At 34.6% G+C, this 20645-nt stretch overlaps 4 protein-coding genes across 4 annotated transcripts; 1 reads left to right on the top strand and 3 right to left on the bottom strand.

Moving 5' to 3' along the window:
* The first annotated feature begins 287 nt into the window (after positions 1-287).
* On the top strand, positions 288-6878 carry LOC122579941 (transketolase, chloroplastic-like). The gene is made up of 8 exons (XM_043752212.1): positions 288-771; positions 2610-2700; positions 3233-3338; positions 3711-3993; positions 4481-4629; positions 4801-4954; positions 5524-6072; positions 6395-6878. Exons 1-8 carry the CDS (start codon positions 319-321, stop codon positions 6803-6805), a joined length of 2196 nt encoding a protein of 731 aa, XP_043608147.1. The 5' UTR covers positions 288-318; the 3' UTR covers positions 6806-6878.
* Positions 6879-7082: 204 nt separating this feature from the next.
* On the bottom strand, positions 7083-9103 carry LOC122579952 (putative receptor-like protein kinase At5g39000). The gene is made up of 2 exons (XM_043752223.1): positions 8888-9103; positions 7083-8176 (listed from the first exon to the last, which is right to left on the bottom strand). Exons 1-2 carry the CDS (start codon positions 9091-9093, stop codon positions 7159-7161), a joined length of 1224 nt encoding a protein of 407 aa, XP_043608158.1. The 5' UTR covers positions 9094-9103; the 3' UTR covers positions 7083-7158.
* Positions 9104-13825: 4722 nt separating this feature from the next.
* On the bottom strand, positions 13826-14314 carry LOC122588304 (disease resistance protein RPV1-like). The gene has a single exon (XM_043760421.1). The coding sequence runs from the start codon at positions 14312-14314 to the stop codon at positions 13826-13828; it is 489 nt and encodes a 162-aa protein (XP_043616356.1).
* Positions 14315-15671: 1357 nt separating this feature from the next.
* Positions 15672-19653, bottom strand: LOC122585966 (probable calcium-binding protein CML13). The gene is made up of 2 exons (XM_043758081.1): positions 19080-19653; positions 15672-15941 (listed from the first exon to the last, which is right to left on the bottom strand). Exon 1 carries the CDS (start codon positions 19528-19530, stop codon positions 19084-19086), a length of 447 nt encoding a protein of 148 aa, XP_043614016.1. The 5' UTR covers positions 19531-19653; the 3' UTR covers positions 15672-15941; positions 19080-19083.
* Positions 19654-20645: the final 992 nt, after the last annotated feature.

The raw sequence follows: 20645 nt of genomic DNA, 5'->3' as shown, positions 1-20645 counted from the left end.
ATGAAGAAAATCCTAAACAAGCATAAAAAATTTATGTATTTTCATTAACTTGGATTATGCTAAAAAAGATTTAAAAAAACTTCAATAGCTGCAAAATTATTTTTAAAAAAAATTGTATCAACTGTTTCAAAAATCTCTTTCTATCGACATCATCTGACATATTAAAATAGAAAAGAAATACACGTGCATGCACCTCGTCGCTGCCAGAAAACATATACGAGTATATATATGTTTGACCACCACCTTCTCCTTCTTCATCATCCTCTTCTTTGATCATATATCTTTTTTTTTTTTTCATCAATTAATTAATCTGTTTCAATGTCGGCACAATCATGTTTCCTGACACTCACACACACAACAAAAATACGCACTTCCCAAACCCATGATCACGTCACTTTCAACCCAATAATTACATCTCTACATCTCATTACTCCAACCCGACCCACCCGATCATCATTTCATATACTAAAAGCATCAGCCAGAACAGCTGCCCACAAAACAACAACACCCACAACAGACCCGAAGTTAGTTGAGAAATCAGTAAACACAATCAGGTTTTTGGCGGTTGATGCGGTTGAGAAAGCCAATTCGGGTCACCCTGGTTTGCCCATGGGTTGTGCTCCATTGGGTCATGTTTTGTTTGATGAGTTTATGAGGTATAACCCGAAAAACCCGTATTGGTTTAACCGTGATCGGTTTGTTTTGTCGGCTGGTCATGGTTGCATGTTGCTCTACGCTTTGCTTTACTTGGCTGGCTATGATAGTGTCAAGGTACTTAGCTACTCCTAATCTTATAATATATACATATTACATATATGCTTATTATTATCTATCTATATCTATACTATATTATATTATAAAGCAAATTCATTTTTGATTTTCAATACTGAACTTATATATACTATATTATAAAGCAAATTTACTTTTAATTTTCAAAACTTAACTTTTCAATATTGATTTTAAATTTCTAACGATTTAAACATTCTAAATTTAAACATGCATGATGTACCATAAATCATAGGCACCTTACGTTAATAACTTCCACCCCACCACCAATCTCGGCCGGCACCACCGTCGCTACCGCCGCTCATTGCCTCCACCACCCGTCACCACCGCCGTCGCCGCCATTACATCGCCGCCACCACCTCCATCGATCACCGCCGCAACGCGCGGTTACTGTTCTCGTTATTAGTATAAGTTTGTTTATAAATAGTTAATTTGGGTGGTATATACAAAAAAAAGTTATAAGGCAAAACAATGTTGGAGTGTGAGGTTGTTTTAAGGGTAAAAGTACTAAAGTTAGAGTATTAGGCCTCTGTTTTTAAGTCCCCACTTTTATATGCACTAGACTTATGCCCGCGCAATGCAACGGCGGTAGGGGTAGTGATAGCGAAGGTGGTGGTGGTGACGGTGGTGGGGGACAGTGATGGGGGCGACGATAGTGGTGAATGTAAAAGTAATTGATGTTAAATGTGGTATTGTAGTTATTTTAAGTGTTGGGGGATCTGTACCTTATATTATTACATTAAGGGTATTATAGGTATACTAGATTAAAATGTTTATATTAGTTAATAAAGGATAAGAGTATCTTTTTCAAAGGTAGAAAGTTTAAAGGAAAAAAATGGTGTTTTGTTTTATTAGACAGTATAGATATAGATATGCATATGTATATATACAATCCCGGTCCTAAAAAGAAGTATTAGTCTAGTTCGAAAGGACATTTTATACTTTTGAGACGGGTTGTAAGCAAAGGGCCGAAAGTGCTTCTAAGCTTTACGATAGTCGAGTCCTATAGTTAAGTATGAATACATAGAATTCTCATCGATAAGGCCATATATAATAAGTGATATACGAATGTGGTTTTTCAAAATCTAAAAAGTTCTTTCGTCATAGATAAATATGATATATGCCAAAGGTGTCCGTCTATTCATATAAATGGATAAACGACCCGTTATCAGCCCCTCACTCACCAGTCTCACGGCCAACATGGGAGTAAGGTAAATCATGTAACGCTATGATTGATATGGGGTCGGATTTGAACCCCGACCTTCGTTTTTTTGATACATATCCCGTAACAATCATGGGGACCCGTCTATCCATATACATTACAAAACTTTATCATACATAATACTAGTAGCAGTTACAACATGTATATTCTGTCAGCGTCTAAACCATAAGAAAGTGTTGATTGTCTGGCTAAGTTTTTCACTTTAGTGTTTAGTCCTCTAGTTAAATTTACATCCCTGCCTCTTTGAAATATATCCAACCATTTGCATATTGTCTAAAGTTTAAGTTCCAATGGTTACTTCTTTCAGTAAAATTCTGCCAGAAATTACTTTCTTGCTGGTTATTCATTGTTACAAGATATTAATAACGTAGATTTTGATTCCACAAAGTCGTGGGCGCAAGTTGTATACAAGAAAAAGGTGTGTGATAGCTTGTAATAGGTGTGTGTCTTTTTGCCATTCAAAAGAAAAAGTTTATATTTCTCTTTGAAATATCATAATTGATGGGAACAGTAGGTATTTGATTTCTAGCATATCATATCAAACATCAAATTCATTTCAAAAGAGGTAGCTGATAACATATCTTTGTTAAACTGAATGTAGGAAGAAGACTTGAAAAGCTTCAGGCAATGGGGTAGTAAAACACCTGGCCACCCTGAAAACTTTGTGACTCCAGGAATTGAAGTAACAACTGGTAGGATTCATCTTTAATCCCCATCTTTAAATCCTTACTTATCTCTTCAGGGAGAGACTTTTTATTTCACTTGCAAGTTCATGTTTTTGTAATTACCCACTAGACAATTTGCAGGCATGGGATTGTGGTTTTGGTTTGAAAACAGTGGGTTCAGGTGGCAATTTCAACCAATTTATGAAAATATAGGTCAATTCATGTTGTATAGATAATAAGAGGCCAGACTGGTAAAATATATAATTTGGATTAAAGTGGAATGGGTCAAACAGCTGAAGTGGGCCAAAAGTTTTCTAACACGAGTTCAACTGCTTACAACATCCTTAATCATTTTATTTAACTTATAGGAAAAGGAAATTGTTTTTTTTTTTTAATGTCATTTCAGTTTTTGTAATCGTATTTAAATCATTAGTATTTTGACCATTAATCCAGCTGATCTTTTGTCACCTCTGGGTTCTACTGAAAAAGGCTTAACCACTTAATGTAGCACACTTTGATACTCTAATCTAGAAATCAATTTTTACTTATGATCTTGTAGGACCCCTTGGCCAGGGTATCGCCAATGCCGTTGGTTTAGCCCTTGCAGAGAAGCATCTAGCGAGCCGATTCAACAAACCAGACTATGAGATAGTCGATCACTACACGTAAAATACCATACCATTCTAGTCATAAATTTATGTTTTTGTTTTTGAGGTTTCTTGTCTTACAACTAGCATATTATGACCCATTACTTATGTAATATTGTAATCTACGTACCTAAACATCTTACTTATGTTTTTATCTCTGATCTCTTGAGTGGTCAAACTGAAAGCGTTTAGCTACAAATGAAATAGGTCAAACAAGTGTAAAGTCAGACAGAGTGCATCTTTTTTTTTTGCATATAACCTCCAAAACTATTTTGGGTTGACTTGACCTGTTTCAACATGTACAGGACTTGCCTGTATCAAGATCAACTCACTTCCCAACCCACCTAACATGCCCATTTTGTCAAATCTTTTTTCTTCATATTTAACTAGGTACGTTATACTTGGTGATGGCTGCCAAATGGAAGGAGTCTCGAATGAAGCTTGTTCCCTTGCTGCCCATTGGGGTCTTGAGAAGCTAATAGCATTCTATGACGACAACCATATTTCCATTGATGGGGATACAGATATTGCTTTCACCGAGGATGTCGACACAAGGTTTAAGGGTTTAGGGTGGCATGTAATTTGGGTGAAGAATGGTAATCACGGATATGATGAGATTCGTGAGGCAATTGAGGAAGCGAAGTCTATTAGAGATAGACCGACTTTGATCAAGGTATTTTCTTGTTTAACAAACTGCTGATTTAAGGTGGCAAGTTTGTTCTAGTTAAAGATGAATGGATTGATTTGGCCTATACTTAATCTCTAATGGCTCAAATAAGTAATGATCTTGGAAGGTACCTAGAATGGAATGGGTAAAATGGGTTAAATGAGTGGATAGTCACCTAATACATATCCAGAATGGTTAATAATTCCAAATTCGTTCACTACAAAATTTAGTTTGACAATTTAACAATATGATTATTAGTCATTTTTTATTTATGAGAGTACAGGAAAAGTAAGAAGAAAAAGAAATGTTTTTAGGTCAGTCCCATATGACTCACTTTGATCTGCAGTTCCACACTATATTTACCTTGTATGGCCAGTTGCCTGTCCCACCTGAACCACCCATTTGCCACCTGTACTAATGATCATTAGTATTTTCTGAATCTTTTGTATTCTCCTTTTGGGGTTTTATATTGTTTAAATTTTCATTTATACAGGTCACCACTACAATTGGGTTTGGATCACCGAACAAGGCTAACTCATATAGTGCTCATGGTAGTGCATTGGGTGCTAAGGAAGTAGAAGCCACTAGAAAAAATCTGGGATGGACACACAAGCCATTTCATGTGCCTGAAGATGTTAAAAAGTAAGGAATTATTCATTCTAATTGTTCCAGTTCCATTTCTATGATGTCGGGAAAAATGACATATTCTATCTGGGTGATGTTGGAAAAATAAGAATCATGCAGCAAATAATGTAGAAACTTAATATATGGTGTAAGCGAAATAAAGTCTTAGATGATTCAGTTTGTTCCTAGGCATTGGAGTCGTCATATTCCTGAAGGAAGTGTTTTTGAAACCGAATGGAATGCAAAGTTTGCAGCATATGAGAAGAAGTACAAGGAAGATGCCAGAGAACTCAAAGATCTTATAAATGGTGGATTGCCCGTGGGTTGGGAGAAAGCTCTACCGGTTAGTTTCTGCCTACATCAGTTTTTTTGCTTCAGTATCTTCAGAAAATGACCAAATTAGAGGTGACAATTTCAAGCTTTTTTCGGGTTTATGTTTTACCTCTATGGCTCAAATACGAATCCGTATGATTTAGCTGAGTTGGGAATGGTCAAAGTGTCAGTCAGATTTGAAGTCACCCAAAGTATACATTTAATGCATACAAACTTCTAAATTGTTCTGTTTGAAAAGTCAACTTTTATAGAATATAGACTATAGGTTTTGAGATCACATTTAACATACTATCAATAACAAACTTAAACAAATATGTGCAACAAGTGTTTAAGTAAATCCAACCAAACGAGAACCATGAGTTACACATTTGTTATTTTAACCCGTTATTCCGGTCAACTGTGAAACCACTAGACAAAATGTTCCCTTATGGCATAGGCATGAAAGTTGCGACTTCCCTATTTCTTGTTTGTTCATGCCTTCCTGGGTATGATATTTATTGAGCTGATGTGTATATGGTGCACTTTTTTATATTTGGATCACTTCCAAGGCTATTTATGTAAGTATTGTGTTTCTTGCAGACTTACACTCCGGAAGTCCCCGGGGATGCCACGCGAAATCTTTCACAACAGTGTTTGAATGCCCTAGCCAAAGTTCTTCCCGGACTTCTCGGAGGCAGTGCAGATTTGGCCTCCTCCAACATGACTCTACTAAAAATGTTTGGAGATTTCCAGAAAGACACTCCTGCAGAACGTAATGTCCGGTTTGGTGTCCGAGAACATGGGATGGGAGCAATCTGTAACGGAATCGCTCACCACACAAAGGGACTAATCCCCTATTGTGCAACTTTTTTTGTTTTCACAGATTACATGAGAGCCTCCATAAGACTTGCTGCACTGTCCGAATCCAGAATCATTTATGTGATGACACATGATTCAATTGGTCTAGGGGAGGATGGGCCAACCCATCAACCTGTAGAACATATAGCAAGTTTCCGAGCCATGCCAAACATCCTCATGCTCCGGCCTGCCGATGGGAATGAAACCGCTGGTGCTTACAGGATCGCAGTTCTTAACGCAAAACGCCCATCGGTTTTGGCTTTATCCAGACAGAAGCTTCCAAATCTGCAGGTAAAGTTGTCAAATTGGGTGGGTCAGGTAACAGGACAACACGGGGTCAGATCTAAACAAATTGATTTTAAAATAATAGTTCTTTTGGAGTATTAATTTTATAATAACTGAAAAAAGAAAATATATTTGAAGTTTGTTATTTGTAGCAAAGAATGAAGTGATGTATCATCAAAAAAAAAGTTGGCAAGTGAACTTCACCTGTGTTGATCCTTTGATCTTTAAGGCATTCTTTAGTTTAACTGTTGAATCCAATATAGACGCACTTGAATACAAAAAATACAGAAGATAAAAAAAATGCCTTAATTACCCTTTGTAATAACAGGGTACATCGATTGATAAAGTAGAGAAAGGAGGATATATTTTGTCAGATAACTCATCAAACAACAAACCAGATGTGATTCTGATTGGAACCGGGTCAGAACTTGAGATTGCAGTGAAAGCAGGTGAGGAACTGAGGAAAGATGGGAAGGCAGTTCGGGTGGTGTCATTTGTTTCATGGGAGTTATTTCATGAACAAAGTGATGAATACAAGGAAAGTGTACTGCCCAGTGATGTTTCGGCCCGGGTTAGCATTGAGGCTGGCTCGACATTCGGGTGGGAGAAGATTGTTGGAACAAAAGGCAAGGCAATCGGTATTGACAAGTTTGGGGCAAGTGCACCAGCAGGGAGGATTTACAAAGAGTATGGGATTACAGTTGAAGCTGTCATTGAAGCAGCCAAGGCAGTTTGTTAAAGATTGTTATGCTCTTTTTCTTTGTAAATGAAATTTGACATTCAGAAATTAGAAAAAATAAGAAGTGATGTAAGATGGTAAGATTAGAATCTAGAAGCATAGATCTTTAAAAATAGAACTATCGTTGTGCGATACATATGGAGTATATATCATTACTGTCATGGACTCATGGGTAGCCGGGACTGCTAATCACGGTGGGAACTGGTTTCTTGATTATATTTGGGAATATACTTCATGCGATATTGTCTTGTACATAACAACACAATATTAACTAACTAATACACAGTTGATCTACATGGCTGTCTAAACCGACGCTCTAAGCTTTAACAACAAAACCTAAAAAATATAGAAGCTTAAGCAGCTCCAACAGCTAGCTGATGATCCAATGCTTTCTTTAGTTCTTCGACAACCTTGCTCATTGTTGGACGTTCTTCCCCCTGTTCTTTCAAGCAGTCAGAGGCAATCTTTGAAAAGGTACTTAAGGAGGCCAAGTTCATTTGCTTCCATAGATCTGAATCGATTATCTCATCTAATGTATTCTCTCTGAAATGCCTTTGGGCTGATTGAACTGAAAAATGACTCTCATCGGGATGCTCTTCAAGACTCGCTAGTCTGCCAAACAATACCTCAAACAACACAACTCCAAAAGAGTAAACGTCAGATTTTTGAGTGAGAACATTACGACGTAGGTACTGTGGATCAACATATCCTGGTGTCCCACAAGGAATGGAGATAACAACTGTACATGGCACATTTGCAAGAACGATTTTGGACAACCCAAAGTCGGAAATCTTGGCTTTAAGATTTTCATCCAGTAAGATGTTTGCACTCTTGATGTCGCGATGGAGAATTCTATGTTGAGGCCCAACATCATTATGAAGATAACTCAACCCACTGGCTGCATCTATGCAAATCTGAAGACGTTGGATCCAGGTTAGACTCCTGCTATGAATAAGTTTGTCTAGACTACCATTCATTTCATACTTGTAAACAAGTATCTTCTCGCCATCTTGGTCACAATATCCTACAAGATAGACAATATTTTCATGTTTATAAGTTGAAAGTAATGCAATCTCCATCATAAATTCACGATCTCCTTGCCCATTCCTACGATCCAACTGCTTTACGGCTATGATGCCATGTTGTTGAGATTGGCCTTGGTATACCTTTCCAAATCCACCACCTGCGATGATGTTTTCTTTCGCAAATGTCTTAGTTGCTAGTAATATGTCTCTGAGAGGAATCTTCAAGTGCTCCACGTCCTCGTGGAAAGATGTTAGAGTAGTCATACTAGTAGTTTCAAAGTTTTTAGTGGGAAATAACCTCTTTGAGATTGTATCAACAACTTGTTTAACACATCCTGCTTCACGCCTGCGAATTGAATATGTAAGACATACTATCACATTCTACTTGCCAAGCAAAAGACCAGACACTTGCAAGTGAGGTGATTCGCGCCTACACCGCTTGTAAGTGGAAAAATTTGAAGGAAAGTAGTTTGTCTTTGCAAAAAAAACAAAGGCAAAAGCCAATGTTTTTAGAACCGGACCGGACAACCAACTGGCCTAGTAGGCAGCTGTTCACAGTTCAACTGGTCCAACGAGTTAAATTGGACATGAAAAACCGGGCTAAATTATTATATAGTCAAGATTATATTAGGTATATGGAATGTCATATACTCGTATTTAATAGTAGAAAAAATTTGAGGGGTTGGGAGATACCTCATCCCTTGAAATATAAGGTACAAAGTTTTTCCATTCCTGCGTTTGTTTTTTCCCGAAAGTTTGACTATATAAAATTGCACCAGTCGTGTATTAGTTGAACCACAAAAAAAGTAACTCCACCCTACTGAACGTAGAGAGATATTTTCAGGTTTTACCAAAAGTAGAAAAGGACTTTCACTCTTGAAGATTGAACCTATAACCTTTGTCTCCAAAGTCAAAGGCTCCAACCATTGATCCAAACCAGTTGGTTTAGTATATTATTTGAATTCTTTTATCTAAAAGGAAATACGATTCTTTTTATCTACAGCAATAAGGACTTTCATTAGCAAAGCTTAAAAAGAAGTTTAGAGAAGAGAATTACCCGTTTGCAATGTACTTGGTTACCCATCCCAAAATACTAGTTGCATCCACCAATGCTTTTTTCCATGATTCAACTTTTATGTTGTTCTTCAACTCACTTTTGGCAAATGCTTCTCCATATTTCCATTTATGTGTTGTTACTTCCCAAGGATACACATCATAGAATATGGGCATAACGATTTGTCCCCTCTCTTCCATGCATTCCATAATATATGTAAGTTCATCTAAGCAAAAGGGAGAATCTGCATAATTTCTAGAGAATACAATGACAGCAATCTTCGATTCTTTGATAGCCTTGAGGAGGGGTGAACCAACTGATTCGTTATGTGTCGATGTTTCCTTATGCTTGTAAGCATAGATCCCTTGTACATCCAAAGCTGCATATAGATGATCGACGAAGGTCTTGCGGGTATCCCCTTTTTTAAAACTCAAGTAAACATCATGTTTACATGACTCGGAAGATGTATCAATGGGATGAGGAGGAGACCATATGTTGATTTGTTTGGAATTGGAATCAATACAATCTGTGTTCAAGGAGGTGTATGCGGATTTAGTAGTAGGACTACCAATATTTATTGAGGTTCAACAAGTATTACATGCAAGTTTATATGTAAGGTACGTATTTGGCACGAAGCTTATATAAGGGCTATTTGGGAGTTAGGGGTGTTTGTTAGTACAAAATTATAAACAATGAAATTTTAGAGCTCTAACTCTGCTATCTAATAGGATGAAGAAAGTGAGAATGAAAATAATGAGAAATAAGTTGAAAATTTAGAAAGAGAACAAATTTTGCTTTTTGGTATACAATAAATCGATCAGAATGAAAATAAAAGGAAAACAAAAAATTAAACAAATTTAATAAGAAAAATAATTAATAAAAAAAAATATACACTACTGAATTAATTTATTTTATAATATATAATTGAATTTTGTAAAAAAAAAAACCCATCAGATCAAAACTATAAGTAAAAGGTTTTCATTCTCATCTATCCTTCTAATTTATGGTCTTATAAAATTGAAAATCATTCTCATTCTTCTATTTTCGTTCTCATTTAGACTGAAGAAAAAAAAATTTGTAATTTTTTTTTTGGGATAATATCCACTCAGACCATCCTATATTATTTCATTGTATTCTTTTAGACCATTAATTTATTATATTAAATTTATAATTTTTTCCATTTATTTCACTTTATGCTAAAACTACAAAAGAAAAAAAAACTGAAAATGACAAAAATACCTTTTTTTTAAAAATAATTTATATACATAATACAAGCTAGTCCATGCACAAAAAGACATATATATAAATAAACGATCGAGTATAATAGAAGCAAGAAATGAGTAAACAATAAAACAACAATATAAGGAAAAAAATATATTTATCATATCGTTGCATTGTGCCTCTAATAACGAATATGGAGATGTCGATGAAGGTGAACACACAAGGAAATAATTTTAAACCCTCATTATCTAGTAAACACACAAAACATAAGAAAACCCTTGCCTTTTAATTAGTAATTATTTTCACATTTAAAGTGTAAATTTATTTGAAGGTATATTAGTCTTGTTATATTTATAAGGGTATTATTGTCATAACAAGTAATTTTAGCTAGAATTTTTATAAATGAAATTAAATAATAATTTAGACGGCTTAAAAGTTCTTTATAATAAATTTGTGGCCTAAAAAAAAATAATTAGATTTTTAGGTGACCTTTTTTTTTCTTTTTCATTCCACCCTACCTCACACCTAAAACGGTTTCCATAACCTAAAACTTACAAGCTCCATTTGTCTCATAAGGTTTTCAACAGTAAGCTAAATCAAGTAGCTTTTAAAAATAGACGGAGCTTATGAAAAAAGTGAATAAGCTAACTGTTTTTTAACATATTTGTAGAATACAAAAACTCTGTCTATAATATATATCTTAAATAAAAATACAAGTTTATTACTAGTCAGGGTATTCATTATTTGGTTTTAACCTGTTTAATGGTAAAACGAATCAATTTAAAAACTAGAAAACCAAACCGTTTTAAACTTTGGTTTTTGATCTTGGTTATAACTGTAACAAAATATATATTCGGTTTTTGGTTTCTGTTTTAGACACAAGTTATTGGGCATGTTTGGCAAAAAGGCTGGAGCTAGAGGCTGGGGCTGAAATTCAAGGTTGGGGCTAAAGTCAAGAGCTGGAGATTGAGGTTGAGGCTGTAAAATTTAAGCTTCTAATTCTATAAACATGTTTGGTAAATAAGCTGAAAGATGGAACTAAAAATGTAAAATTACGTTAATGGGTATAGAATTTAATTGTGTAATTAAACATAAAAGATAGACAAAACTAATAAAAAAAATACCATACTACTTATAATAAGTTATCTACTCTACCAATTAAAACTACAAAAATTAATAATGATCAAACTTTCACTGATTAATAGCTAATTATGTATTTAAAAAAAAGTAAGATCTTAAAGGTATTTTACTGATACTTAAAAATACGTAATAAAAAACACTACCCAATATCTAATTAAAGCCTTAAAGGTACCACATGACAATGGAGTCTTGATAGGCGATAGCAGTTCAATTTGAGCGTAAACTCTTAAAATATTATATTCTAAATAATATAATGTTACCTCTGTCAAAATGGTGATTTCAGTCATTTGGCTCTTTAAGATTTATAAGTATTATATTCATAATTGCGATTCAATATTATGCAAAAAAGATTGCTAGAGGCCGAATAGCATAGCCAATAGAACTGCTGGGAGATCGGAACATGTATATTTAGGGCATATGAGTAATTTTGTATGGGGCTTTTTTTTAGGGGTTTTAATGAGTCAAGCCTGCTCGTGAAATACTCGAATTCGATTCGTAAAAAGCTCGTTTCGAGCCGAGCTTAAACGAGCTCGAGCGGAATTCGAGCTTAAGTGTTGACTCGTTTACTGAACGAGCTAGAGCTTTGAATCCATAACTCGATTAAGCTCGCAAGCCTAAACGAGCTTTCACATACTAATCGAGTCGAGCATAAACGAGCTTTTTTCACGAACCTCTGACAATCGAGCTTAGTTTTGATCACTTACCAAGCTCGATCTCGAGCCAAACTCAGACTTATTTAGTTTTTTTGACAAACGAGCCAAGCTCGAGCTTTCTTAACAAATCACGAGCCGAGCTCGAGTTTATATATACTAAGGCTCGAACGAGCTCGAGCTCGAGCCCGAGCTCCTTAAACGATCTCGAGCTCAAGCACTATCGAGCTCGGGCTCGACTTGGCTCGTTTACACCCCTACTTTTTTTCTAACGCTCATTGAAGGAGCTTTATCTTTTTAGCCCATTGGGGCTTCTATTTTTAAAAATTCCAAACATAACTTAATTTTCAAAAGGAGCTTTTGTTTTAAAGCCTTAAGCCCCAACCACTCAAAAAGCCTTCCAACAACCCCTACCAAATAGATCCATTGTATTTGGTTGAACCGAAAAAACTGAATTAGACAAAGATGATGCATTTGTGTTTTTTATATTTGTTTTTTTTTTTCTTCTTGTGTTTTAAATTTTAATATAAGTGGGCTGAATTGTACGTAATTTGGTATTCTTTTTGGTTTTTCTAGTTTGATTTCGGTTCAGTATTGCAATAAAAGAATATATAACGGAAAACCAAACCGAATAGACACCAATGAACACCCCCTTACCCACGCCAAACATAGTGCTTAACTGCCTATGTGGCTGTGTTTCTAGTACGATTACATATAGATGAAATTTCTTACCGTCAATGTCATATTTGACGTCTTGCAAGTGAGACTTTGTTCCAATGAGATCTTTATTGCCAGACAATCTATTTGAAATCATGCCAACCACTTGTTCAATAAACTTTGCTTCATACCTGTCCATTTGATATATGAAGATAATTATTAGAGTACATTTTACATGTTCATTCACATTTAGTGTCATAAAGGACCAAAATGATCAATATTAAACAAAATCTCATTTGATTAGAAAGTACTTCCTTTACTCCAAGTAATCAAAAAACTTGATTTAGCGACCAGGAAGTCAACCCATTAGAAGTTGTCAGCGTTTCCGTGAATTTCATGACTCTTCTGAGTAAGTTAATTAAACAACTCTTAATTTCAAGTTATGTTGTAAGATATGTATGTGTTTTGCATATCAAATAAAAGTAATAAACTTAGAGCATTAGTAGCGGTAATGTTATCATACCAAGCTGGTTTTGCCAGATCATCAACCCACCATAAACACATCACTTCATGAAACAATAATCTCAAAAACTATAATGCACAATATCCCAATAATCAATAAGGAAAAAGAAAAGAATCATTAAAAAAAAAACACCACCACAACCCTCCATGTCTTTCCCAAGTTGAAGACGTACACCCCACCTTGTCTATCCCACATACCTAATGGTTAACATTATCACCCGCGGTGGTTGGCTTTCCACCTTGTGTCTACAACACAACCTCTTATTGAAAAGAGTTTGCCCTGACCCATTGACCCATATGGGTCAGGTCAAACTCTTGTATATATAGCCATATAGGGTTAGCATATAGTATAAGGTGGTGTTTATTTGGGACTTAATAAATTAAGTCATGACTCAATCAAAAATACTTAATTCATTAAGTTATCAAAAGCGTTTGTTTCCTTGACTTATTAAACAAAAAACAACTGTATTGACTTAATCCATACGGATGGAGATCCTCTAAAGTTAAAACCTAACTTTATTGGTAAAGTTGGTATCTTGACCATTGAATTAAAATCAAAGACCAAGATTCAAAAATCATATTTGAATCTTGACCTTTGATTCTAATCCAAAGGTCAAGATGCGCTCAACTTTATCTATAAAGTTGAAAACAACTTTAGGGTATCTCCATTCAATCCATACAGACATTATTTATTCATTCAGTCACTTAATCAATTCAGTCACTTAATGGTTAAAAAAACAAACGGAAAAAATTACCCATTTGCATTATACTTGAGATCCCATCCACATAGGTTAGATGCATATACGAGTGCTTTTCTCCAAGATTCAACTTTGTCTTTGTTATGGAGTAGTTCATGTCTTGCAAATGATTCTTCGTATGTCCCTTTTTGATTACGAACATATGAGGCATCCACGTCATAGTATACGGGTATGACAATTTGTCCTTTCTCTTCCATACATTCCGTTACAGAAACGAGTTCATTCAAGCACAAAAATGAATCAGCATAGTTTTTCGAGAACACAACGATTACAATTTGTGATTCTTTAATAGCCTTGAAGAGCAATGGCCCCATCAGTTCACCTTGGGGAAGTTTATCTAGATTGAGGTAAGTAATTCTTCGTTGATCAAGAGCTGCATAAAGATGATCCACAAAGGTATTCCGTGTGTCTACCCCTCTAAAACTCACAAAAATATCATAATTCCACGATTTACAAGAAGCATGAGAGGATTGAAAAGACATCATAGAAAGAAGATACTATTGATGATCTTTTGGTTTGTCGTAAAAACAAAATTTATATAAATGAGTATTTATGGGCTAGTTTGAGTGCTACTAAAAATAAAGCCGTGTTATAGCATTGGTAACGTTTTCATGTTCAGATTATATTAGTAACGTTTTGATGTTCAAATTAAAGAAGGGCAAAATGTACACGCACAAGCGTTGAAATAAATTTGAAGCTTGGAGGGTGTGATTTCGTGAAGGGTGTATTTTGGAAATGAGGGTGTGATTTCGGTGTATTTTTAACATACTAATCGAAACAAAACAATTAATTTTAGGTGAATGTATGAGATGCCTAAAAATGTCAACGAAATCATAGTGAAACAAATACTCCAACTTGCACAAGATAATATGAATTGTTTTCACATTATTGATGTCATTATCACCTATTTACTTGTCTCGAAACCAAAAGGTGGAGGAAATTTCTCTGGGTGCATCTTTCATTAAAAACCAATTCCTTCACAAAAGAAATTGGCACGGAAGTCATCCAGTTGGAGAAACCAGATTCAAGTCTAAGATGTACCAGATTTTATCATTAATCGTTAGCGTGTCTTCATCAAACAAGTTAGTAAGTGAATTTTAGAATGCAGAGTTAAGCGAGTTAGAGGTTCTGTCTGCCGGGGTAGTGCATATCTTTAACCATTAGAAATTAGGATACCACATACAGAGTATACAACTTCATGATAAATCTGTCTTTAGAAATAGTTATGTCAAAGCTAAATGTAGACATTATTATATAATCATGTTGCTAAACTGATACAAACAAAGAATTAACAAACTTTTAGGAATTTAATATCAAAATAGAAAATACCATGTTTAAACCAAAAACTTAAAGAAGTAGTAACATTCCTATTTTTGTTAAAAAGCTGGAATTTAATCAACGAAACAAAACAAATCAAAATGGGTCGTTAAATAGATGGTCCTTCCTATGCATGGCAGAGGTAAAACATACACAAACACTACCATACTACTACGCAGGCACGCATGATGTGATTGGTGAGATGGTGTGTTGGTGTGCTTTTCATTTTGGGAAGTGTGTTTTGGTTTTGTTTTATCTATTTTTTATTTTTAATACTTTTAAGGTTTTGTTTTGAAAATTCACCAAGCGGAAGAGAAACTAGCAATGGATTACAATATGATTACTTTTATGTACTTGCTCAACTATGGTATAACAGTACATAGGTTCGGTTTTGTCATGAAGCTTTCAAGGTTAGGTTTGGTTTTGAAAATTCACCAGTGGAACTGTGGAAGAGAAACTAGCAATGGACTCGTGATTCAGCCTGCCTACATAAGTGAACGAAGCTTTGCATAGTTGGATATATTAAAGGAAATTAATTGACATAAACCAATGTATTACATCAGAGCATTTAATCAAAGTTATTCACAAGAAGCCTGTTTGGAAAAAAGAAACAAAAAGAGAGAAATGAACACACAAATTATGGGTTCTTTTAGCATTCCCAGAGTACAAATAGCTGAAACTAGCAAGCAGAAAACTTCAAATCCAGATTAATAAAGATTACCACATGAAAATATTACTTCTAATTAAAGAAAAGAGGAAGTGGGAAGCGCACAGTCCATTAGCACCTCCGTCCTGCACAGTAAAAATAATGGGCAGAAGAGTTTAGTTCACACTATTGACATAAGCATAGCCTAATTAGGGTTTGCAAACAAAATTCATCAAGAGAAGCTCTAACCAAGTTAATAGACAGGGCATTCTAATCTCACAAAACAACCTTCACCATATGCATTGCCATACCATGTTGGGTAATAAGCCAAAACAGGGTAGCCTGTTCTAAAGGTAGGTTACGTTGACCTGAATCCTTTTTACGTGTAACTTTAATTTTCTAATAATCTATTAGTGCGTCCAATATTATTGTAAATGTTACATTATCTTAATCATGATCTGACGTTGATAAGAGATTCAAAATTATAATGCATTAGAAAGTACACTTTAGGCAATTTTCAACCCATTTGACTAATCAGAGATTTAAGCAGCCAAAATCAACTAATATTGAATTCATAGGCAAATTGGTCATATTGCTACCTCTAGTAGCCAGGCAAATGAAGTAAAACCATCAAAGACAATAGGGTTTGACAGTGTAAGATACTTGTTGGGTGTCTCTAATCTATTGTATGAGGCATTATGGCAACAATCTTAGTTATTTAACTAGAAATGGAATGATTTAGGTTATTATTTATCTCAAACCGTGTAAACAGGTCTTGGTAACCTTTATCAACTTATCTAACAATGGAGCTGGGAGCGGGTCAAACATGTTGCAGATCATCAAAAATGTATTCAATTGCTCACAGCCTCTTAAATCATGTTATTCAGCAGATTAGACAATTACTATCGAGTTCAAATTTTTGCATGCATAAGGCCACAAGTTGTCATTAGGTTAAAAGCTAGATTCCTTTATGCAAACATGAAAAAAGTGCTACATGGAACAATTTCAAGTCGATCGTGTGAAATATGTTAGGCAGAACTGCTAGTACATTATTGCATTAAATATCTAATGCCACCAAGAGATCATACAAACCCTACAAATAACTACAGATTTCGAAATCATTCAACATTAAGTCACTATAGTATTTCCATACAAGAAGCATCGCTCCGACAAACTAAAAATCTGAGTGGCATCTTAGAGTACCATATTTGTTACAGCGAAAAGGGTCATAGTTAGCAACTTAAGGTTGAAGATAATGCAAATTATATATTTCAGTACAGCTTACAACATTAAATCGCTCATATCCATCTTCAATGACTTCAAGCATCTCAAACCTTCTTGTAAATCTACAATCTTCCCTTTAGAATTATAAAGTATAAATAGAAGAGATACTTAAGCCAGAGGTGCCTCAAACCTATCTATTGAAGGCATAACTAAGTTAGCAGTGAACCTAAAACCTGGAACCATCTCAGTATCCTCCAAATTTTTTATATTCAACCTTCTCTAATACACGAAAAACCATGTCCTGCAATCTGACACAGAGCCACGGACTCCACAAACTACCCCAAAGGACCCGTGAAGCCATCCAAATCACCACCCTTCCACGAATATGGATTGTTATGTTATGGAAGCCAGCAGGTGACCCCAAGAAATAGTAGCTTACATGATTCGAGGGAACCCTGCCTCCCAATCCATTACCTCTAACTCTCTAAGCCACCCTCCTTGGAATTTAATGTTGGCACAGAACTTCATTTGTCATAGAACTTTAAAATCATTTATATCCTTTCAATTTTAATAATATCATATATGTCCTTTATAACATTAAAAATTTTCATATCTACCTAAATAAATTATTTTAATAATTACAAAAAGATTTTTTTTAATTCTTATAACTCTAAACTAAATGTTTATTAACAAACTAAATGACTCTTTCAGTCAATCATTTCTCCATCTAACTTATGTGTGTCATAGATGATCTCCACCCTTCTTTCCATCACAGGGCTTCAACAAAGTGTTCACATTGACAATTTGACATTTGCAACATCCTTTCAGTTAACTAATCTCAACTTAAGGTATACACAAAAGAAACATTAGTGAAACTATAGAAATCTTGATTGGAAGATATTCTTCCCCTTTCAAACAGAATTTCAGGTTGAACTATTAGAAAACGGATTCAATTCAAATGTGAAAATTATTAGAACAAAAAGAGGACACATTAATTTAGTCAATGAACACATTAAATAAACTTGGAAATAAGAAAATGGAAAATAAAAGGATTTAGAAATACGAATATAGGATTATATTTATATAACAAGTAAATGGAGAGGGATCCGTATTCAGGTTATAGAGGAGAGTCGAGCATCTGAATCATGTGAATATATCCTAACCAATATTATCATGACATTTCTTGACTCTTCCTAACTGTTTACCCAACGAGGGTTGAACCAAACTCAGGTCTCTTCCCAGACATTCAATTAAAAAGTCGGTGTGGGTAAAATGAATTTCTAGATACTAATGAAGAACATTACAATACAAAATTATATATAAGGTATCTGTAACAATAACATTAGAGAAAACAAACCAAAACTTGCAGATCATTTGACAACCATCCAGGAAATATAATCCTTTCACTATGTGCTTTTGTGTGTGTTTCAAATAGACATAATTTATCCATAGTGATCGTTAAGAAATTAGATTCATCTTAATCAATCACTTTCTTAATGAAAAAATAGGAAAAGGCAACGAAATTTAGGTGTTAAAGTCATTAAAAGTGAAAGAAGCAAATGCAGGCTTCAAGTTTAGATAGGATTATCCTTGATCAACCTACTATATAGCTCTAGTTGCTAACCTATTGATGCCTCATTATGGTTGTTTATTTAATATACTATCGTTCCCCAAGAGACATCCAATAATCTTCCCAGATTCTCATAACATCCACAACACCATACCCCCATCATCTACCGAAATCCCCCATTCAAAAAATCAATAATCAAAAGTGTAAATACATGTAATCCTTAAGATATCAATCGTAACGGAGTCACTCACATTTCAATTATACATCCCCCAAAACCTAAACCAAAAGATTGTGTCTTTTACAACAATTTCGACATCTAACAACAAAAAGATACAAAATTTTCAAACATGAAAAAAACAATTTATATAAACAACCACCTAATCATCAATTAACAACCCATTTTGCATTTAAACATTGTAAATACTAAATAGTAATATCAATAAAAATAAAATTTGGATAACCGAAAAAAGGGAATATATCGAAAACTTACGAAATCATTTGGCAACCATACGAGCAATGAAATCCTCATACTTAATCTTACCATCAGATCCAACATCAATTTCACGGATCCACTCATCAAATTCAGCAGGCTCCAATTTCTCACCAATACTAGTCAAAATATGTTTAAGATCAGCAACAACAACATACCCTGTCCCATCTTTGTCAATAACCTTAAACGCATCACGAAGTTGTCTGTCAAACGGTTCGGGTTTCAAATGTTTGCCCATTAAATCAGTAAACCTGTTGAAATCAAAAGGGGATGTTAGTTTTTCTTCAGCGATTATTGATTTCAATTGGGCTTGTGTTGGATTGCCACCAAGAGATCTCATTAGGATTCCGAGCTCGGATGGTGCGATCTTTCCGTCGCCATCTGTGTCGAAAAGGGTGAATGCTTCTTTCATGGCGGAGACTTGTTCGTCGCTCAGATTGTTTTTCCCCATTTTTTGGTGGTTGTGTTTTTGAGATTTGGGAGGATGAATTTGTTTTAGGAAATGATGTTTATTTGGAATGTGGAATGTTTTTTGGTTGTGTGTGTATGTGTGTCTTTTTTTTTTGGCAAAGGAAATGTGTGTTTTGGGGGAGAGAATGATTGATGTCCGTTGATTGATTTGGGCTGCAAATTGTGGCCCGTTTTAGGGAATGGTGTGGTTGTTATGATCCAATATACCAATTCCAATTTCAAAAGGAGTTGGATTTTTTTGGTAAAAAGTTACTCTGTATCTCACTTAAATTATAAGTCTATCTTTTTTTTTCCAAGAGTAGTTGATTCTACTTCCTTTGATTGAATATGAATCAAACAAACAAAACGGTATGGGGAAAAGTCTCGTAAAACAAACCAAATTTCTAATTTTTGTCTAAGGGTTAACTCATATGATTCAATTCTGTTTTAGGTTAGGTAAGACCAAGAACTCGATTTCAAGTGAAGCCTTAGTAGTCATTGGTGTTGGAGAAAAGATGCTTTTAGGTAGGTAACTAGTTTCTAAATCTGATCTAATTCAATATTGAATATATTGGGAAAATAGTAAAATATGGATATATGAATAAAGAATTGAACGCTAAACCTCCTCTAGCATTGTTGGGGTGTTTACCATATTTGCGAGATTGAATGTGAGACATCTAGAAAAACAAAGTATCTCACTTCTTTCATAGACCATTAGACCAAGTGTTCATTAACATTATTTGTCTAGCTCTTTACTGTATATATCTTTTGGTTTATATTTCTAACTATTTATAAAAGAAAGTTTGGGATTTTCTACTCCTATTTGACTAGTTAAATAAAATATATAATTGGAACCAATTCAAAATTTTGAGAACAACTGACACATGCCTCACAAGTCACATAATAACCATTAACCTTCATAAAATCAAAGATTTTCATAAAAATTGTAAAAAAGTCAGAAAGATACTTAATTAACAACTGCGTCGCAATACACTTATTAAAATTTTTTTCATTATGCAACCAGGCTAATTGTGCTGCAATAGGAGTAGGATATATATTAAATGAGTGTCCGCGCATTGCAATGACAATAGACAACGTTTGAGGTGTTATGACAAC

Source organism: Erigeron canadensis, chromosome 1, assembly GCF_010389155.1.
Source record: "Erigeron canadensis isolate Cc75 chromosome 1, C_canadensis_v1, whole genome shotgun sequence".
Classification (NCBI taxonomy): domain Eukaryota; kingdom Viridiplantae; phylum Streptophyta; class Magnoliopsida; order Asterales; family Asteraceae; genus Erigeron; species Erigeron canadensis.
Note: the sequence above shows the minus strand (reverse complement) of the source record. Positions and strands in the feature narration are given on the sequence as shown.